The sequence below is a fragment of the Microcebus murinus genome, chromosome 20 (assembly GCF_040939455.1).
Source record: "Microcebus murinus isolate Inina chromosome 20, M.murinus_Inina_mat1.0, whole genome shotgun sequence".
In the NCBI taxonomy this organism is placed as follows: Eukaryota; Metazoa; Chordata; class Mammalia; order Primates; family Cheirogaleidae; genus Microcebus; species Microcebus murinus.
Window position 1 is genome coordinate 11,136,857 of NC_134123.1, and position 20,267 is coordinate 11,157,123.

General features: G+C 37.1%; 1 protein-coding gene across 4 annotated transcripts in view; it reads left to right on the top strand.

Annotated features, from left to right (window-relative positions):
- Positions 1–20,267, top strand: part of RSPRY1 (ring finger and SPRY domain containing 1) — a 45,056-nt gene that overhangs the window by 6,182 nt on the left and 18,607 nt on the right. For 2 of the 4 annotated variants that reach the window (XM_075995662.1, XM_012751431.3), the window contains exons 2-10: positions 1,094–1,247; positions 6,722–7,226; positions 12,022–12,074; positions 13,169–13,281; positions 14,646–14,772; positions 15,673–15,731; positions 17,958–18,024; positions 18,753–18,884; positions 19,987–20,102. In XM_075995662.1, the coding sequence (XP_075851777.1) occupies positions 6,877–7,226; positions 12,022–12,074; positions 13,169–13,281; positions 14,646–14,772; positions 15,673–15,731; positions 17,958–18,024; positions 18,753–18,884; positions 19,987–20,102 (1,017 nt within the window). In that variant the 5' untranslated portion in view covers positions 1,094–1,247; positions 6,722–6,876. The remainder of the gene's footprint in view (positions 1–1,093; positions 1,248–6,721; positions 7,227–12,021; positions 12,075–13,168; positions 13,282–14,645; positions 14,773–15,672; positions 15,732–17,957; positions 18,025–18,752; positions 18,885–19,986; positions 20,103–20,267) is intronic. The other 2 variants (XM_075995663.1, XM_075995661.1) reach the window with 1 other exon arrangement.

Here is a 20,267-nt window from a genome sequence, read left to right on the forward strand (position 1 = left end):
GAGCGAGACCCCGTCTCTACTATAAATAGAAAGAAATTAATTGGCCAACTAATATATATATATATAAATTAGCCGGGCATGGTGGCACATGCCTGTAGTCCCAGCTACTTGGGAGGCTGAGGCAGAAGGATTGCTTGAGCCAGGAGATTGAGGTTGCTGTGAGCTAGGCTGACGCCATGGCACTCACTCTAGCCTAGGCAACAAAGCGAGACTTTGTCTCAAAAAAAAAAACATCTTTAGGTAGTTTTCTGTTGCAGCTGGAAAGTGTACACTTGATATATATGTACTTATCTACTTAATGCAGCACCAAATAATAAGTCTTACTAACTTCCAAGTTTTCCCCATTTAAACACAATTTTCAGTAAGAGACTTATGATCTTAGGGGTGTCCTGTAGGATATTTTTAAAGCAAATATATTTTGGTAATGTTCTCTGTATTGAGGGTTTGAATACACTAGTGTATATGCATTTGACAAAAAGCACATTTATCATTAAGATTTGCACATTTAATTATATGTAAATTTAACTTCTAAAATTATTGAAGTCTAGTTAGTGATATGCATACTGAATTATTTAGGGGGAAGTATACTGATACATGCAATTTACTTTGAAATATATTTTAAAAATTAGATGGATTTGATAGGCATAGAGATGGCTAGACACGTGATAAAATAACTATAGTACTAATAAAATGTTGATGGTAGAATGTAAGTAATGGATATAGTGTTCAATGTTTATAGTGAATTTTAATTCAGTGTTGCTCTGTTTGAAATTTTCCATAATAAAGTGTTGAGAGAGGGGAATAAGTGTGACACTAGAAGCTATGGCCTTAATGCATTCACTCTCTTAGGGAAAAATCTGTAAACATTTTCTGATGTGAGAAAATCATTTAAAATTTCCAGTGTGTTATACATTGTTGCTGTTCATGCTATTTAATTTAGCCTTTAGTGGGGAAGGGTTGGAAAAAATGCTGCATCCTCTGTCACTATTTTGGAATAATAAGGTGAAAATTACAGCAATAGTAATTCTTTGCCCAAAGTCTGTTTTTTCTTCCCTATGGTCATTCTTTTAACCAGCTTTTCCTTTCTTGGCAGCATAATCCTGGAGTCTTATTTTCAGAGGAGAAAAATGTTCTTTCTCACTGCTCTGTATTATGACTGAATGCAAGCAAATATTTGAAGAGATGAATCATTGATTCCTGGACCATTTGTTAGAGAGGGTTTGACCAGTTGGCCAGATGTCTCTGTGGTGAGCTGTTTATGATGGTAGATGTCTGTGTTTTGTACTGACAGTGAATAACAGAACCTCACTGCTTTAACACTAAACTTATCAAAACCCCCAAGTATGATGACTTTTTGTCTCAGGAGCTTTCAAAAATATAAAAATCTAATCATACATGGTAGTTTAGAGAACGGAGAGAATAGTCTTTACTTGGTTTTTAAAAAGGCAAGGATCAAAAGTAATAATACCATACTTAAGAGACATAGATTTGCAAAGGAGATATTTGATCATAATTGTGCTCTTTTGTAGCAAAATGGTTATTGAAACTCTAATGATTTAAAAAGCATTGCCATTTAGATGGTAAGAAAAGTCTTTCTACTAAGCAATGGCATCCAGTGATAAAAATTATCATTAAATCAGTTGATGATTGCCACCAAGGCAGATGCCTTGTATAAGAGTATGTGACTGGCTTTTTTTTTTAATCTCAAAGTTGACTTCACCAGCTAATGTTGAGTAGTCTTCAAAGTTAAGGTGTGAAGTATACAGATATTATAGATGTGTTGCCTTTACATAATCTTATTTTGCATTCCACTCAGTCTATCCACCCTGGATTATATTACCCATAGCAAGGTACCATCTAGGTTTATTTTGATGCTTCATAGGGTGAATCTGGTGGAAAATATATAGAGCATTTTTTTTCATTGTGTCTCATACACTATATATATCACTAATGGATATAACTGTATTCTGATGGTTATTTTGGCTGACCTCTCCAAAGGACTACATTGAAAAATAGTCTCAGTTCATTTTTCTGGAAAGGGATATTAACATTTTTGACCCCAGAAAAATCACCCTTTAGTATTTCAAATTGCTCCTTAGTCAGTAGGTCCTGCCTGCGGTGCCTCGTTTTGTGTTAGGTTCTACACACAGCTATTTCCAGACGTGGCCACCATCAGAATCATCTGGAGAGCTTTTAAGAAAACACAAATTTGGGCCAGAATCCTGGAAATTCTAATTCTGGCTATTTGGAATGGAATGAGGGATTTGCATTTTAATAAGTACCCTAAGCAATTCTAATGCCACCTATGGGATTATTAAACTATAATACCTCCCCACATCTAAAAGTGTAGATATGTATAGATTATAGATAAGTAAAAATTATTTTTGCAGGGTACATGAATTCTATAAAAGATAAATTCTTTAGTTTTCTTAGTACTCTTAACTCAAGTCTCACTCCAAAGTCATCCTCCCAGGTTATTTAGTTATTTCTAATTTGATACGTGCTCATTTTATAATAACATCTTGCATTTTTGGATCCAGTTAAAGTGTCAGGCACTGTGCCATGTGTATTACATGCACTATTTCATTTAATCCTCACAGTAGTACTGTGAGGTAAGAGCTATTACTATCTCTTTTTAAAGTGTGTCAACAGTCAGGTTAATTAGGATGCATAGCAGTAAATATTTCAGGGCTGGGACTTGCGCCCAAGTCTGTCTGACTGCAGAGCCTGGGTACTGTGCTGAAAGTGGCCTAGCAGCCTATGTAAAATCTGTAAACTGAGTGTTACTGTCTTAAAACAATAGTCCTTGGGCCACATAATGCTTTTTTTTTTTTTTAATGAGATAAAATAAAGTTTTCTAAAGTGCAGTTGTTTAGCTTTCACTCTCTCTTTTGCCTATGGCAGTCACAACTTTTCTGTTAAAAGTATCATGAGTGACAGCCATTTCCAAATGACAAGCTATACATTTTTAGTGCTGAATAAATCTTAAAGATTGTATACTTTGTTCATTTATGTGCCCTGTGTGTGGCTATAACCCTCAAGAGTATTCTGTGGCGTTTCAGAAATTCTTTATAAGTAACAGCTCTTGTGTTTTTCGCTGTATGCTTCATAGGCTTTCCTTTGTGAAATGCCTTACTTCTTCCACCTAATTAACCTCTTCTTTACACCTGGATTTTGCAGCTGGTCCTTTTTTTTTTTTTTTTGGCTTTGGCTTTAAAGTATTTGAAAACTTGTTTTCTTAAGCTCCATTTCCTTCTGACAAATTTTATAGTTGACATCATTTTCTGGGTCATTTAAGGAAAATGACTCTCGGAAGAAATTGACTTGAAATATACTTTAGTTAAATTTGGAAATAGAGGGGAAAACCCTTAATTTTTGTCTTCTTGCCTTCAAATTAAGTCAGATTTTTAAAAATACCTGTATGTATTGGGTATCTTCCAATTACCTTGTATGAAATGGAAATCTGCATAGATTAATTATTCCATATTCAGCTTATATTATTCCTAGGAAAAAATTTTGGATAGATTATGAAGTTTAAGAATTTGAGATCCAACAAACTTCTTTTTAACTTATTGCTGTCCTCATAGGCATCCACCAGAATTGTTTGTTTCTTATTAATTATTCTAAATATCATTATAAGTGTTGGTATTAAGTTGTAACTTTATAGGATCCCCTGTTTTCTCCCCTTCAAGGCTTTATTTTCTGGCATTTGACGTTCTGAAATCATTGCCAGTTATTTTTAGTACCTGATTAGTTTTTCTCCCTCAGATATGTTTTCCTCAATTTAATGTGTCTAGTTGGATTGGATCTACTATTTACATCTTGTGTCCCATCCCATCTTCCATACTGATTGTGTGGAAGAGCTCTGGAGCATTAGAGAAGCCAGCGGAATTCTTTTTGCTCTGGCAACAGTGACACCACAGAGCACAGTCTAGGCCCCTTACCACTGTGGGGAAGCAGTTTGGAGTCAAAGAATACTTCCCCAGGGGATGAAGCGTTCCCCAATAGAGGTCCCTTGTATCTACTCCTGGCCTACTCCCTTCTGCCGTGCACAAAGTGCTAGTTGGTCTAGCCACAGGTTTTTGTAGCACAGTGGTTAAGAAATTATGATAATCCAGAATTTCTATACAGTCTTTATACACATGAGGTAGGCCTGTATACACTAATACAGAAAATTGTATTAAGTAAAAAGAGTAAATCACAGAATATTATTTATGGCATCATCCTAGTTAGATTTAAAGAAAAAGGTAATTTGTAAGAGCACAATAACAGGTGTGGAAGCAGACACATGAAGGTTTTAATGTGTTACTTGGAGGAAAGGCATGGGCTTAGATAGAGCAGAAGAGGGGCTTTCACCTTCTGTAGACTTGTGTAGCAATTAAGTTTTAGAAATGAACATGTATTTTTTTTAATTACCAGATAAAGATTTTTTTTCTATTTTAAGGCCAGGTACAGTGGCCCGTACCTATAATCACAGCACTTCAGGAGGCTGAGACAGGAGATTGCTTGAGGCCAGGAGTTTGAGATCAGCATGAGCAACATAGCAAGATCCCATCTCTATAAAAAATAAAATTAGCTGGGTGTGATGCAGGCCTATAGTCACAGCTGCTTGGGAGGCTGAGGCTGGGTGATCGCTTGAGCCCAGGAGTTCAAGGCTGCAGTGAGCCATGATTGTACCACTACACTCTAGCCTGGGCACAGAGTGAGATCCTGTCTTAAAAACCAATGTTTTTTCTTTTTCCTTTTTTTTAATATCATACTTTAGAATTTCAAGGAAGTACTTTAGTGGCATAATCATCTGGACTACTACCCAGTGGCAAACCTGTCGGACAACCTTAGATTCTTTACTTCTTCTCATTTGAAATGTCTATCAGTTTCTTATCTGTGAAATTTCTGAGAAAGAGCACAGCTTCTTAAATGTTGCTTTTTGGTCTTTCTCAGAAACCAGGATAATTTATAAAATCAGTAGAAATTTATACCAGGGACCCTTTAAAAGAGTTATTTCTGGTTTCTATTTATTCTCTTCTTTTAAGCATTGAAATCTCTTGGTTAGCTACCTTCTGGAGGGATTTATACCCTGGTCCGCACAGTAATGGCAATACTTCGACTCTTTGCTGGTTTAGAGTATGTTGTCTTTTAAAAAGCAATTTCTAGCTGAGTCCTTGCATCGTGCTCCTACCCATGTACTTCAGTTACATCCTTTCAAGTACACCCTCCAAATTTTGGAGACAGCTTGACTGATCTTGGGGAACCAAGAACATCTGTGGCATTACTTGGCTCAGCCATTGCTGCGTTCATCGTCTGGGGGAGATAATGTCTGTTGCCTCTCATTTCCTTTCTCCTCTCTCTTTCTGAGACAGGGTCTCTCACTCTGTTGTCCTGGGTAGCGGGCATTGGCATTACCATAACTTCCTGCAACCTCAAACTCCTGGGCTCAAGTGATCCTCCTTCCTCAGCCTTCTGAGTAGCTAGGACTATAGGCATGCCACCACACCTGGCTAATTTTTAAATTTTTCATAGAGATGGGGTCTCACTATGTTGCTTGGGCTAGTCTTGAACTCCTGGCCTCAAGTGATCCTCCCATCCTAACCTCCCAAAGTTCTGGGATTATAGGCATGAACTGCCACATCCAGCCTCTCCTCTCTTGTTCCATCACTCTATTCTTTTCTCTCCCCTTCCCCTTTTTTGTATATATTACATTAGATATTATATATATATATGTGTGTGTGGAGACTTTGGATCTTCATCTGTGTCGTTTTCTTCTGTTTTCCCCCTGTGAGTAGTAATTAAACTGGGAAGATACAGAAAAGAATTTGAACAGCTTAATGAAGAGCTGGTTCTTTCATTGGGTTTTTTGATGATAAATATACTGTGTGATGAGAATGGCCATCGGTGAATTTCCGGAGGGCAGAGACTATCCCTTGTTTGTTTTTATTATCCAGTCCAGCCGTGGTGCTTGGCACAAAGTGCTTAGTCAGTATTTTAGACAAAGATAATTGGTGCATCTTATTCTGAACTTTGTAGCAGACATATTGTGCAACACACTGATCACTGTGAAAATGTAACTTTGTGATATTAGTATGCCTTTCCCAAAACAAGAATCTTGCTTACACAACAGAAAAACATTGTAACAACTTAGGTGATTTCTTTAAGTTCTTGAACCTCCAGTTGGGAAATCTATGTAGTTTCAGTGATTTAAGTGGAACACTCTGTCCTTTTATTCTTCTGGTGCTATCACATTTGTATCATAACTTTTTTTAAACAATAAACATCTGTTCTGTCATTAAATATTTTATTTGAAATATTGTCCCATATATATAAAAAGACAATATTTTTTTGGTATTTCTACCTGGTTAGACAATTCATTTTTTATCATAAAGGGAGTCTTTGAAAAAGTTGCACACATTCTTCTAATGTATTTCTGTATAGATAGGGAAAACTACATATATGTTTTTAAAAAATTAGTTATAAAAAAACTAAAAATGAATATAACTCCTGTGGTTTACAAGATATGGTTTAGCAATCAACTTATAATGACAAAAAAGAAATTATTGATTATAATTCTGTTATCCAAAGATACTTCTTTGTGTTGGAATCCTATAAAAATAACCAATGATGATTCTTTATTGGAATCCTAATGTCTATAAAATCAAAGAAAGTTTGAGTAATTGAGTGGCCCAAAATCCTTTTATTCATTTTCCTTTTTCTTGTTTTATTTTAGAACTGCCGTTGGATGACCAGGATTCCCTGCGGTTGATAATGTTGGAGATAAACTCTGAAACTTTCTTCAGAATTCAGTTGTTAAAAACAAATAGGATGCAAGTTCCTCAACCCCAGGTTATGAAAACAGTACTTGGAAAACTAAAAACTATCTAAATGATCGTCTTTGGTTGGGCCGTGTTCTTAGCAAGCAGAAGCCTTGGCCAGGGTCTGCTGTTGACTCTTGAGGAGCACATAGCCCACTTCCTGGGGACTAGACGTGCCACTACTACCATGGGTAATTCCTGTATCTGCCGAGATGACAGTGGAGCAGAAGACAGTGTTGACACCCAACAGCAACAGGCTGAGAACAGTGCAGTACCCACTGCTGACACGAGAAGTCAACCCCGGGACCCTGTTCGGCCACCAAGGAGGGGTCGAGGACCACATGAGCCAAGGAGAAAGAAACAAAATGTGGATGGGCTAGTGCTGGACACACTGGCAGTAATACGAACTCTTGTAGATAAGTAAGTATCAGACTCACAATAACCTCCAGTGTAATGGAAAGTGTTCTGCCAGGAACCATGACTTTTGGACTCCTTCCATTCATTTAGGACATATTCACCAAGCCTTGTACTCATAGGGCAAGGGAAAATAGTTTATTTCTCCTCTGATGGCAGAGTAAATTATAAGGTTTGATGTTGTTACTTGGTATCATCTACTCATATCTGGAAATGTCTAAACATTTCTGTAGCAGAAAACACTAATTAAAGCTATGATCTTTATTAAGGAATAGAGTAAATATGGAGTGAGTTTGTGTTGCTAGCTCCAGTAGGAAATGGTTTTGTGAAGACTCACTGCTAGTGTACTTGCCTATCTATTCCACTAACCAGAGATTCAAGATAAGTTGTTTTACCAAGAACATGGCTGCATAAAACTTCTGTTGGCAATGTAAGGACAAAGGTCAAGGAGAACTTCCATCTCCCTTCTTTTTTTTATATCCCTTATTTCACTCTCTTTGATCCATTTAGGGAGCTTGTCATTTTAAACTGCAAGGCACAGCTGTACCTGTTTTGTCTTTTCCCCTGCTTTATCTAACTCGAAGTACTAAGCCCGAGAGTGAATAACAGTGAAATTAAAGGGCATTGTTCAAGCTGAAAAAACATTTAACTTGAGAGTACATAGTTCAAGCAGGCATAGTGGCTTGCCTGTAATCCTAGCACTCTGGGAGGCCAAGGTGGGCAGATCGCTCAAGGTCAGGAGTTTGAAACCAGCCTGAGCAAGAGTGAGACCCCGTCTCTACTAAAAATAGAAAGAAATTAATTGGCCAATTAAAAATACATAGAAAAAATTAGCCAGGCATGGTGACATATGTCTGTAGTCCCAGCTACTTGGGAGGCTGAGGCAGGAGGATTGCTTGAGCCCAGGAGTTTGAGGTTGCTGTGAGCTAGGCTGATGCCACAGCACTCTAGCCCAGGCAACAGACTGAGACTCTGTCTCAAAAAAAACAACAAAAAAAAGAGTACGTAGTTCAGTAATTAAGAGCACAAATTTTAGAACCATGATGGACCCACGTTCAAATTCTGGCCCAGCGCCTTAGTAGCTGCATGACGTTGGGTAAATTACTTTAAACCTCAGATTCCTCATCTATAAATGAGGAATATACTTTTCTTATAAGGATTATCATGAGATAATACGTATAAAACATCTAATATAGAGCTTTATACATAACAATTGCTTGATAGATGGTAGTAGTTTTTAAAAAGTTATTTTTGGGTTGGTTTTTTCTTTTTGCTTCAGGCCCTGCTAATAAATCTAAGTATATAAATATTTGATAGTCATATTTATGAAAACTCAGTTTTGTTTAGTGCCTCAAAAATTATAACATAAAACAGGGTGTACCTATACATACAAACAAATCCTTAAAACTATATTAAACTCTTCCTAGAAATATTTGGAGCATTTGTTAGTCTTCGAGAATATTTTTTTTATATTCCTCATACTGTAAAATTGGAATGAAAAGGTGTACTTCCCAAATAAGGAAGTAAAACCCAAGCAATGTTAATTTAAGCCCATTGGAAAAACACGTGCAAAATAGACTTTGCCATATTTTGAAAGTGAGTGATTAAAGGAATGTGAGAGCAAAGTAGGAGCCTTATGTCCAAGTTCTGGAAAATATTACAAATTATAAGTGACCTTGTTGATAAAGTACATAATCACTTATAAGAGGCAAGTGGTATACATTTGAATAATAAGGTAACTTTTACCTTTAAAACTCTTTTTACTAAATTGTAGGTATATAACTCTTCTGAGAATGAAAAAATAAGGTGTGGAGCAAATGTGGAAGGGACTTGTTGGAGAAGATGGTGACAAAACATAATTCAGACAGTTTATAAACATGGATGTATAGCTTGTTTTTTTAGAAGGTATTGAAGGAGAAGAATGTTATAACCTATAAAGTTTATAAAACCATTAAAACCAAACATGAAAGATATGTTCCTGATCCATGTGTGAAAATTAAGAAAAATAAAATTTAAGAATAAAAAAATGAAAGCTAATTGGGACAGGTGGGCTTAGTAAGAATATACCTAAACAGATATATGCTGATATTGCAATTATAAAATAATCTGAATTATTGTCCTCTTCTCTCTACTTGTTTACTTAGGAAAGGATGACACTGATCAGAGAGAAGAGCACAGTTCCTAATGCCATAGTGAGAGAGTTGCTATAGGAAAGCATTTCATGGTGTTGGTTTCTAGTTTTCCACAACTCTGTTTTGAAATAAAATGTCTATTTGCAGCCTGTCACCTCTATATCCAGCTATCTTTTCCCTTCTTCTAAACAAAGTTTTTTTTTTCTTATTTTTTTGTTGTTGTTGTCTAATTTTAATTCTACATACTTTAATCTAAAGTCATGTTCTTCAGTTCTGGAAATTTCTTAGCCATTTTCTTTTTGAATAATCCTTCTGCTATGATCTGAGTGAATTCTTCAATACTGTCTTCCAATTCATTAATTTTCTTTTAACTGTTATATCTGGAGTTATACCATCTATTGAGATTTTTATTTTAGTAACTTTCATTTCTAGAATTTCTAAATTTTTTTGTTTCCTCTTGATTGATATCTTTGTTTTTTAAATTTCCAATAAAATCTTATAGTTCCTTTAAGTACATTTATTTTAAAATTATTTTGAAGTTCTATTTTTTGCATATTTTTAGCAGTGACTTTATCCTCGGGTTGAAATTGTTAATGATCTTAATGTTAGTTATTTTCATGTGCTTTAGGGTTTAATTTGCAGCCTCCACTTGATAGAAGTTTTGTCTCCACTTGCCTGTGTGTGTTCTCCCCACTCCACCTCTTTCTCCCTTATTGTTCTGTCTCTGTTTCCAAGGATCTTCATTCTATGACTACACCTAAAATTGGAATTGATGGCTCTGAATTCCCATTCTACTATAAGATGCCTAATTCCTGCTGCGTAGCTTTCTTTCCTTTTTCTCCCTGGAGACTGGCAGCTTCATACCACTTGTAGCTCAGATTGTCATTCATAACTTTTTTCAGCTCCTTTCATTGGGAAAGAAACTTCTACCCCAGGTTCATTTAGTGAATATGCTCCATCCTTTGTACAGGTTTTGTGAGGTTTTGGTCCTCATTATCCTACAAGCTTAGAGCTCTCAGTCATCTCTGTCCAGTTTTTGACCCACAGCCCACAAGCTCTTTGGCTTTAGCTCCTGCCTCCCACCAGAAATTTCTGCTTCATTTCTGTTCCACAAAGGAGTTAATCTTGTTTTTTGATTGTTGGGATGTGTGTGTGTCCATTAAGTTATCTCTGTTATGTAGTCATGATGTTCCTATTCCTTATTGGTTGCTAACTCTTTGTTATATTTTATTATTTTTCTTTTCTTCCCTGATCCCATTCTCCTCTCCACTGCTCACCTCCAAATATCAGTAGGTAACCATTCTAGTGAATTTAAGGTATGTTCTTCCAATTTGTCGGCTATTTGTTTGTTTATGTCTATATAGGAAGAACATTTAATTAGAGAGTTTTGTGTGTGATTTTAAAACTTTACATAACTGATTTAGTTAAACGTCTTTGTTTTTAACTTCTCTCCACATTCTTTGAGATCTACGTTGCTATATATAAATCTACAACTGCTTCTGACTGCTATGGCGTATTATTCCTTTATATGGCTTGAAAGTACTATATTTTGTATTTTGTTAGTTTTCATTTGTTGATAGTCACTTACATTACTGCCAGATTTTCTCCTACAAATAACACTGCAGTGAACAGCACAAATTATGCATCAATTTATGGACCTGTGTAAAAGTTTCTCTAGAATTGTTGGGTATGTGCATGCTTAATTTTATCATTGTCAGATCGCTCTTCAGAAATGTTTGTATCAGTCAGTTAGTTTTTTAACTTTTCAAAAATTTTCTTAAAAAATAATTTTCCCTTATTGTGAAAGGCCACAGGTTATATCAGACAGCCAGCACCTGATCAGTACCTGAAATGAACATAGTAATTCTCATATTATAAGGTGATTGTGAGGGTTAAATAACTTAAGACAATAGTTTTTATGGGGTTTTTCACAGTAAAAAGAGAGACCCACAAATAAACAAACAATGATGAGTTCTTAAGCGATTAGAATTATCATTGTTTCAATGACATATCAAATATTTCATTAACCTTCTCCTGAAGCACTTCCTTAAGATTCCTGGGATCACAGTTTGAAAGCCCATTGAATTATAGTATATAATGCCACTTTTAGAGCAATGTCTAGAATACTAAACAGATCCTTAATTAAGTTTGGTTTTGTTCTAATACCATTCTATGAAGTATATGCACATAGTAATATTTCCCAGAATGAAGAATATTTAAAATGAAGATGTTTATGTAGGCCCTTGCTTCCCTAAGTCCTCAGTTGAGATTGTCATTTCACTTCTTGGCATGTTTTTGAAGTAAGTCTAAGGAAGATGATATTGACCTTGGCCTGTCTCAGTTGGCATTGGGCCTCTAGAGGTAAAATGGAGAATAGGCTCTGGTCTCCAGTTTTAGTCTTGTGCTTTCACCTCAGGCCACATAGTGGTCCTCGCTTGTACCTATCTGCCCGCTGTGTTTGTGGGCCATTATGGGCAGTGATTGTGGAAATGTGGTATATACATTGGTCTTTACAGGTTGTAGGTCAGATTGTGTCTTCCATCTCTTTGCCTACATTTATTTGTGTTCCTTTCTTTCTCTTTCTACTCACATACTTCCAGTTTTAATTTTTATTTGGAATTGTCATTTGTCATTTCCTCAAATTTAATGTCTTAAATGTTTTTTTTCAGTGATCAGGAACCTCCCTATTCAATGATTACATTACACGAAATGGCAGAAACAGGTATTTTTAAAGTTTTTAACACTTTGTAATGAATTAATAATAGTGAAAAAATGTGGCCGCCTTTTTTTTTCATAAGATAAAAGATTCCAGAAATACTTAGCATACATAACAAAGAAAAAAGCCCTTAGTGTATGGAACTTTCCCTGTACAAGTGTAATAGGCAATGTATATTATATCCTGAATATACAGATGCACCTCTGAGTGATGGTTTTATCTCACTTGAAATTAAGAAAAAGAAATGTGTTTTGTTTTTTTTTCTTAAGACAGAGTCTCCTTCTGTTGCCCAGGCTAAGATGCCATGGCATCAGCCTAGCTCACAGCAACCTCAAACTCCTGGGCTCAAGCAATCCTCCTGCCTCAGCCTCCCGAGTAGCTGGGACTACAGGCATGTGCCACCATGCCCGGCTAATTTTTTCTATATATATATTAGTTGGCCAATTAATTTCTTTCTATTTATAGTAGAGACGGGGTCTCCCTCTTGTTCAGGCTGGTTTCGAACTCCTGACTTCGAGCTATCCGCCCGCCTCGGCCTCCCAGAGTGCTAGGATTACATGTGTGAGCCACTGTGCCTGGCCTAACCTAGGATTTTTTTACTCTACCATATTGACTAGCAACTGATGATTATGTCCATGGCCAAATATTAGCTGCTTAAAAGCTACAGGATGCCAGATGGACGTGGTAGCTCACTCCTGTAATCCCAACACTTTGGAAGGCCAAGGTGGGAAGACTGCTTGAGGTCACAAGTTTGAAACCAACCTGGGCAACATAGCAAGACCCCATCTCTACAAAAAATAAAAATTAGCCGGGTATGGTGGTGTGTATCTGTAGTCCCACCCACTTTGGGAGGCTGAGGCAGGATGATTACTTGTGCTCAAGAGTTCAAGGTTGCAGTGAGCTGTGTTTACACCACTGCACTCGAGCCTGGGTGACAGAGCGAGCCCCTGTCTCAAAATAAATAAATAAATAAAAGCTACAGGTGAAGACTAAAAGTGTTTCCTTTAATGTGAAGTCATCTTGTGTGACTTTATAACTTATATATATTCACATTTTTACAATAGTGACTCCATCATATAATCTTCTTGATTTGCTTTTAGATGAAGGATGGTTGGACGTTGTCCAGTCTTTAATTAGAGTTATTCCATTGGAAGATCCACTGGGACCAGCTGTTATAACATTGTTACTAGATGAATGTCCATTACCCACTAAAGTAAGTTAATATTTATCTTCTATGAAACTATCATCTGTGCTTAAGTGTAGGATAAATGACCACAATGAACATTTGATATAATGCATTTCCTCTTTATATGTTTGGGGTCTGTTTTACGCAATATTGATTTCATTATGTACATTTGTTTTTTAATGAATTGTTATGTCTTTTATCAATAACTTACTACAAGACTTTAATTTAAAGTTTTAAAAATGTTAAAAATAGAAGCATTTATATCTGAAGTGGCAATCTTTGTTTGGAAGCTAGAAAAGAATGTTCAGTTGTGGAGCTGATTTTCTTATCTTTCCCAAGGTAATTTCCTCATAACAAAAGTTTTGAAAATATTTTCTATTAAGTGGAAAAACTGAAAGCACTTTTGAGTCTTACTCAAACATGTTAATTATCGGTGTGACCATGATTATTCCTTATGTAGAGCAAAAATATCAAACTTTCATTGCCTTAGTCCATGTGTTCTATGGAATCCTTTTGTTTTTCACTTGTCTGTTTAAGCCTCAGGCATTTGGGCTCAATACAGAAAAATATTGTGGACAGAAGGGAAAAGACTCCAGCCTAGTCACTGTTGAATTGACCTTTGCCTACGCTTATATGTGGTTTCTGTTTTATTTTGCCTCGAAAACTGTTAGGATTTGTTCTTGCTTGGTAAAAACTTTTTTTAAAAAGTAACTTTTTACTTCAATGTCACTAACCCTTAATGTTATTGATCATAATGGCATTTGAGTGGATTTAATCTGTTTAATGATTCAAGAATAGCATATATTTGATACAACTGGTATGTTTCAAATGAAATGGAATCTAGCAATTCATGTGAGAAAACTTTCAGGTTGACCAAATATTCCCCATGAAAAATGGTATCATTGGGTTTCATTATGTAATTTTTGTGTTGTTATTTTATTTATTTATTTTTTTTCGAGACAGAGTCTCCCTTTGTTGCCCAGGTTAGAGTGAGTGCCGTGGCGTCAGCCTAGCTCACAGCAACCTCAAACTCCTGGGCTCAAGCAGTCCTGCTGCCTCAGCCTCCCGAGTAGCTGGGACTACAGGCATACGCCACCATGCCCAGCTAATTTTTTTCTATATATATTAGTTAGCCAATTAATTTCTTTCTATTTTTAGTAGAGACAGGGTCTCACTCTTGCTCAGGCTGGTTTTGAACTCCTGACCTCGAGCAATCCGCCCACCTCAGCCTGCCAGAGTGCTAGGATTACAGGCGTGGCCCCCGCGCCCGGCCTTGTGTTGTTATTTTGAGTTTATTTGATAAGTGGTTATATCTTTTGTCTCAAAATTAACCTGGAAAAAACAACCTGAGTAGTATATATGTCAAATCTACTTTATACATTTTGTTTTAGGATGCACTCCAGAAATTGACTGAAATTCTCAATTTAAATGGAGAAGTAGCTTGCCAGGACTCAGGCCATCCTGCCAAACACAGGAATACTTCTGCAGTCCTAGGCTGCTTGGCCGAAAAATTAGCAGGTAACTCTGGGATGTTCCACAGAGGAAGATCTTAAGTTGTCTGACATTAAAGGGAAATTTGTACTGCAGGTCTTTGATGGAACCTGCTATACCAGAAGAAAGTGTCTCAAAAATAGATAAATAAATAATTTAGGGACAGGGACTAACTGGAAGAAAATTACTAGAAGGGCACAGAGGTAAATGCAATCTAATTTAACTTTGTGGATTTTCAAAGGGAAATTTAAAAGAAAATTTGTACTTATATCCTTTAAAATTAAGAATAAAGCTTTTCTGCCATTAATTTATAATCATAGAAAAAAGAAAGAAAAATGTTAGAATATTAATTTTAAAAAAATAAAATAAAAATTAAAAAATAAAATGAAGAATAAAGGAAAAAGCTGAATTCAGGATAACAAAGATTATACATGTATGCATGTATATAATACATAATAAACATACACACTTGATAAAATTTAGCTAGATTATAAAGGCATACAAAGTAGAGGAAGAGGAAAAGTAACTTTAGATTGGAGCAATTCCTGAGAAGTATGTATTTAATTTGTTTATGAATATTACCCATTTTAGGAAAGTTAACAAAGTACCGATGTATAGCTTAGCTAGTTATACCATGTGTCGTGGGAGAAAAAATAGATTAGAAATCAGAACCCAGGGTGCTAGTTCAGACTCTGCCATGTGCTCCCCAAGTGCCCTGGAGTTAGTCACTTCTGTGGGCTCAGTTGCTCAACTGTGAGGTGGGGACGATCCTATTCCCTACCTCAGAGAAGGGGGCTTGAATAAGAGAATGTGTGTGAGAGTACTTTGTAAAGGTAAAGAGTTCTACCAAAACAATTTGATTATTATTACTGATTAAAAACAATATGATACTTTTAATTATATCAAGTGTTTGTTGTATTTCTCTAGGTCCTGCCAGTATAGGTCTACTTAGCCCAGGAATACTGGAATATTTGCTACAGTGTCTGGTAAGTGAGATGCCAAAGCTAGTTATTCTTACTTATATAGAATTGTACATTTTTCTCAAATTGTCAGCAAATTCACTGGCACAGAGAATGGAATCAGTTGTAAGTTCTATTCGCAGGTGTTTCCTGAGTATTGTTTCCTCCTATGTTTAAAAAAGACAGGGTAGAATAGGAATTTATTATAAGCAAAAACAGCTGAGTTGGTCTGTTTTTAAATTTAGTCTTAACATAGCTGCTATGATTGGCTTTTTTGTGTGTCCTTAGCGTCTGCCAAGTAATAATAGGGATGTCCACAGTGGAAACAAAATTGCATGGCATTACAAGCCAGGAGACCATCAGGTCAGATTCCCAGTGTATGTAAATCTCTAATCCTTCCCGCTCTCACCCTCACTGCTACTGCTCTGAAAACTGTTGTCTCTGGAGTATTTAATATATTGTCTGTAAAGCTTGTGGTTTGCTGAGGCTATGCCTTCAGATCTCTCACAGCACTAGACTGCAGTCTTGAGTGGTCTGTATTTGTTAGTTATTTTTGTAGGCCTAATGAGCATTGGCCTTTTTCAAAACTCTGATCTGAAAGACCTTATTTTTCAGTACCTACTTGATATGTGCTTAAAACACTTACACTACTCTAAGTGAACACTATGGGAATATATAGAAGGAGTATGCCAATCCTTTGCCTTCACTAATTGTACTTGTTAGTTTAGAGAACAAAACTACTTAGACAAGACAGTTAGCCTCTATTTTATGATGGAATGTTATCAAGGGCAAAATTACTTCGTCCAGACTAAGTGCCATAGACTTCAGAGAAGGTGAGGGAGATAGGTGGTATAGGTGGTGAGAGCTGGGATAGGTATGAAAGACAGACTTCTGATAAAGGTGGAACTTTAGCCATGCCGTGCCATAAGGTTAGGATTTGATTGTGCCCAGAGGAGGAAAAAATGGTTTTGTTTTGTTTTGTTTTGCTTTTTGGCTAAGGCAGAAGTCCAGAAACAGAGAATTGTCTGGTCAGAGAAGACAGTGTTCAGATATAGGAGGGGCACAGACTGAGTAGCCAGGTGGAGAGGGTTCAGGGCCTGAGAAGCCAGCAGAAGAGATCAAGAATGGATGTGAGGCCGGGCGCGGTGGCTCACGCCTGTAATCCTAGCACTCTGGGAGGCCGAGGCGGGCGGATTGCTCGAGGTCAGGAGTTCGAAACCAGCCTGAGCAAGAGCGAGACCCCGTCTCTACTATAAATAGAAATTAATTGGCCAACTAATATATAGAGAAAAAATGAGCCGGGCATGGTGGCGCATGCCTGTAGTCCCAGCTACTTGGGAGGCTGAGGCAGAAGGATTGCTTAAGCCAGGAGTTTGAGGTTGCTATGAGCTAGGCTGATGCCACGGCACTCACTCTAGCCTGGGCAACAAAGCGAGACTCTGCCTCAAAAAAAAAAAAAAAATTAAAGAAAGAAAGAAAGAAAGAATGGATGTGGGAAGAAATAGGATGCTGAATAGGCTTTGCAGCAAGGGAGGGACAGTGGTTATATGAGCTTTGCAGAACTTCGGTGCGTACCAGGGAAGTGAGTGGGAATCTCATGTGATGTTCTAGAGCTCCTCAGGCCGCTTCTGACACAGCTGTGGGAAAGCATGGCTATGAGAAGACTTGATATTAAACAACAGACCTTTCTTTCAATGGGAACTCATTTGATAAGAACTTAAATGTAACTAAAAGAGCTCACTTGTTGCTCTCTCCCATGTATCATCAGCATTTGTAGAATTCCTTTTAGAGAACAGGTTAAAAACTAAGTCATTAGTTGCTAATTTCATTATTTATAATTTTGGAGCTTGGTAGTGATGGTTCTTTGTAGAGTTCTGAATAAAAGGTCATTTTTAGCTTACTATTCTAGGTTCTGTTTGGCTTGCTTAAATGAATCAATATTCTTCTATAACAAAGCCCTAATATAAATGTTACTAAGTTAGTTAAATAACATAGTGTATTTACATGATACTTTTAGAATTTCCAGATCTATAAATTAACCCAGTGACTTCAAGAAAAAAATATAAGATTAAGAGATTCTGTCTTGGTTCTGTATTACTAACATTATTAGCCAAATGAATAATTGAGACTTGAATTAGTAAAACTTTCCTTACTGCTCCCCAGATATCTAGTACTTATTGGGCATGAAGATGAAATCAATAACTTGCCAACTTTTCAGGGAAATGATTTTTTTTATCTTTTATTGTCTTTCAGAAGTTACAGTCCCACCCCACAGTCATGCTTTTTGCACTTATCGCACTGGAAAAGTTTGCACAGACAAGTAGGTATAGTGACTCCTTGCACTAATGATTTTCTGTATGGGCTGTTAAAAATCTTGGTTTTCTTAGTTACCGGATAAAGCTACACTTTGAACCCCATCAGACAGGCATACATTCTGTTTTTGCCTGGGTAGACACTTTAAGGCTAGTGAAGTGTAACAGGGTCAAAGGCAAGGATTTTTCTCACCTAAGAATCAAAACTTGGTAACCATGATTCACTCACTTTTTTTGCGGGGGAGATAAGGTCTTGCTCTGTTACCTGGGCTAGAGTGCAGTGGCACTATCATAGCTCACTGAAACCTCAAACTCCTGGGCTCAAGTGATCCTCCTTCCTTAGCCTCCCAAGTAGCTGGAGCTATAGGTGCATGACCCCACACCTGGCTAATTTTTCCTGTTTTTGTAGAAATGGGGTCTCACTCTTGCTCAGGCTGGTCTCTAACTCCTGGCCTCAAGTGATCCTCCCACCTCGGCCTCCCAAAGTGCTAGGATTACAGGTCTGAGCCACGGTGCCTGGCTGATAACTCACTTTTTATAGCTAAAAATTTAGTGATGAAATTGCTACTTTGAGAAAATAGTCAAAACATGTCATCACTAGAACCTTTAATGGAAATCCATTCTAGTTTTTAAGTTCTGTAATTGCCTCTTCTCATTCCTTACCGCCACTAGTCTACCCAGCAAATCATCCTACTTTTTCATTGTTAATTCATTGTTAATACATCTTTCCAAACAGGTGAAAATAAATTGACTATTTCTGAGTCCAGTATTAGCCACCGGCTTGTCACATTGGAGTCCTGGGCTGATGATCCTGATTATCTGAAACGTCAAGTTGGTTTCTGTGCCCAGTGGAGCTTAGACAATCTCTGTAAGTGGGAGTTGTCCTTTTTTGAAATGTCTGTTTCCATTTCCAAACATGTTTCTTTATAAGCTCATTGATCTTCCTTTTGTAATAGTGAGTGTGAGTCCTTATGAGGTCCCTACTGGTAGGTTGGATGTATTGTAGCAAAAAAGTATCCTAGAGACCTTTCAGACAAGACTTGTGGAATTCTTAGAATGCTACTTATTCCAGTATTCTCCTATTCAAAAACCTTTACTGGCACCCTATTTCCTGCTGCATCAGGCTCGTAATTATATAGTACTGTCTAACCAGCTCGTTCCTACACAAACTCTCTCACTATCCTATGAACAGGTCCTGATGATTCCTACCTCTGGACATATTTCCCTCACATGGAATTCTCTTTCTTTTAGCCTCTCCCTATCCTAGCTTTGCTCTTCAAAACCCAAATCATGTCTTACCTATACCATGAGAGTTCCTGACTTTTCTCTTTTTCTCCTCCAAGAGCTACTGATACAAAAACTACTACAGGTTGATCCTTTATCCAAAATGCTTGAGTCTAGAAATGTTTTGGATTTTGGATTTTTTCAGATTTTGGAATATTTGCAATTACCAGGTTGCACATTTCCTTTGAGCATCACATCAGCACTCAAAAAAGTATTGGATTTTGGAGCATTTTGGATTTCCGATTTCAGATTATGGGTGCTCAACCTGTGCTATTAATACTATATCCTCACTCCCCCCTCCATAATTAGCAACTGTGTTAAAACACAGTTGGACATCTAACCCCCAACTCCTACCCCAATATTATGGGAGGAGCTTAGTGCAGTCAGTGAAGTGGCAGTTAAAAATAATTCTGAAAGAGTGCAATTTGGATTGTGTTTCATGCAAAACAATAGCTATAAGGAATAGAAGCATAAACCCAGTGGTGCTACCTTTCCTAGCATGTGCTTGAATAGTCTTCATATGGTAGCACAGCAGCAAAGCTAAGGATGTAAATCCCCCACCTATTCTGCCGTTCACAAGCACCTCCACTCCTTGGCTAGGTGGCAGCCAGAGGTGGTACTAGCTTTTTGTTGTTGTTGTTCTATAGCAGCCTGCCATTGAAACAGGACCACTTTTTCTTTTGTAGTTTTAAAAGAAGGTAGACAGCTGACCTATGAGAAAGTGGAGCTGCATAGTATTACGGCCATGCTGAATAGCAACGATGTCAGCGAGTACCTAAAGATCTCACCTCATGGCTTGGAGGTAATGGACCCTGGGGGTAGAGGGCAGGAATCATTTTGCTCTCGTTTTCACATCCTGCTTCTGGATAAAAGCGATGTCTTACCAGAATAGGTGGTAGTTGATTTCATACTTGAAGACTGGTTAGAGGTAAAAGTGGTGGGAGAGAGGGTGTTTGGTGACATTATC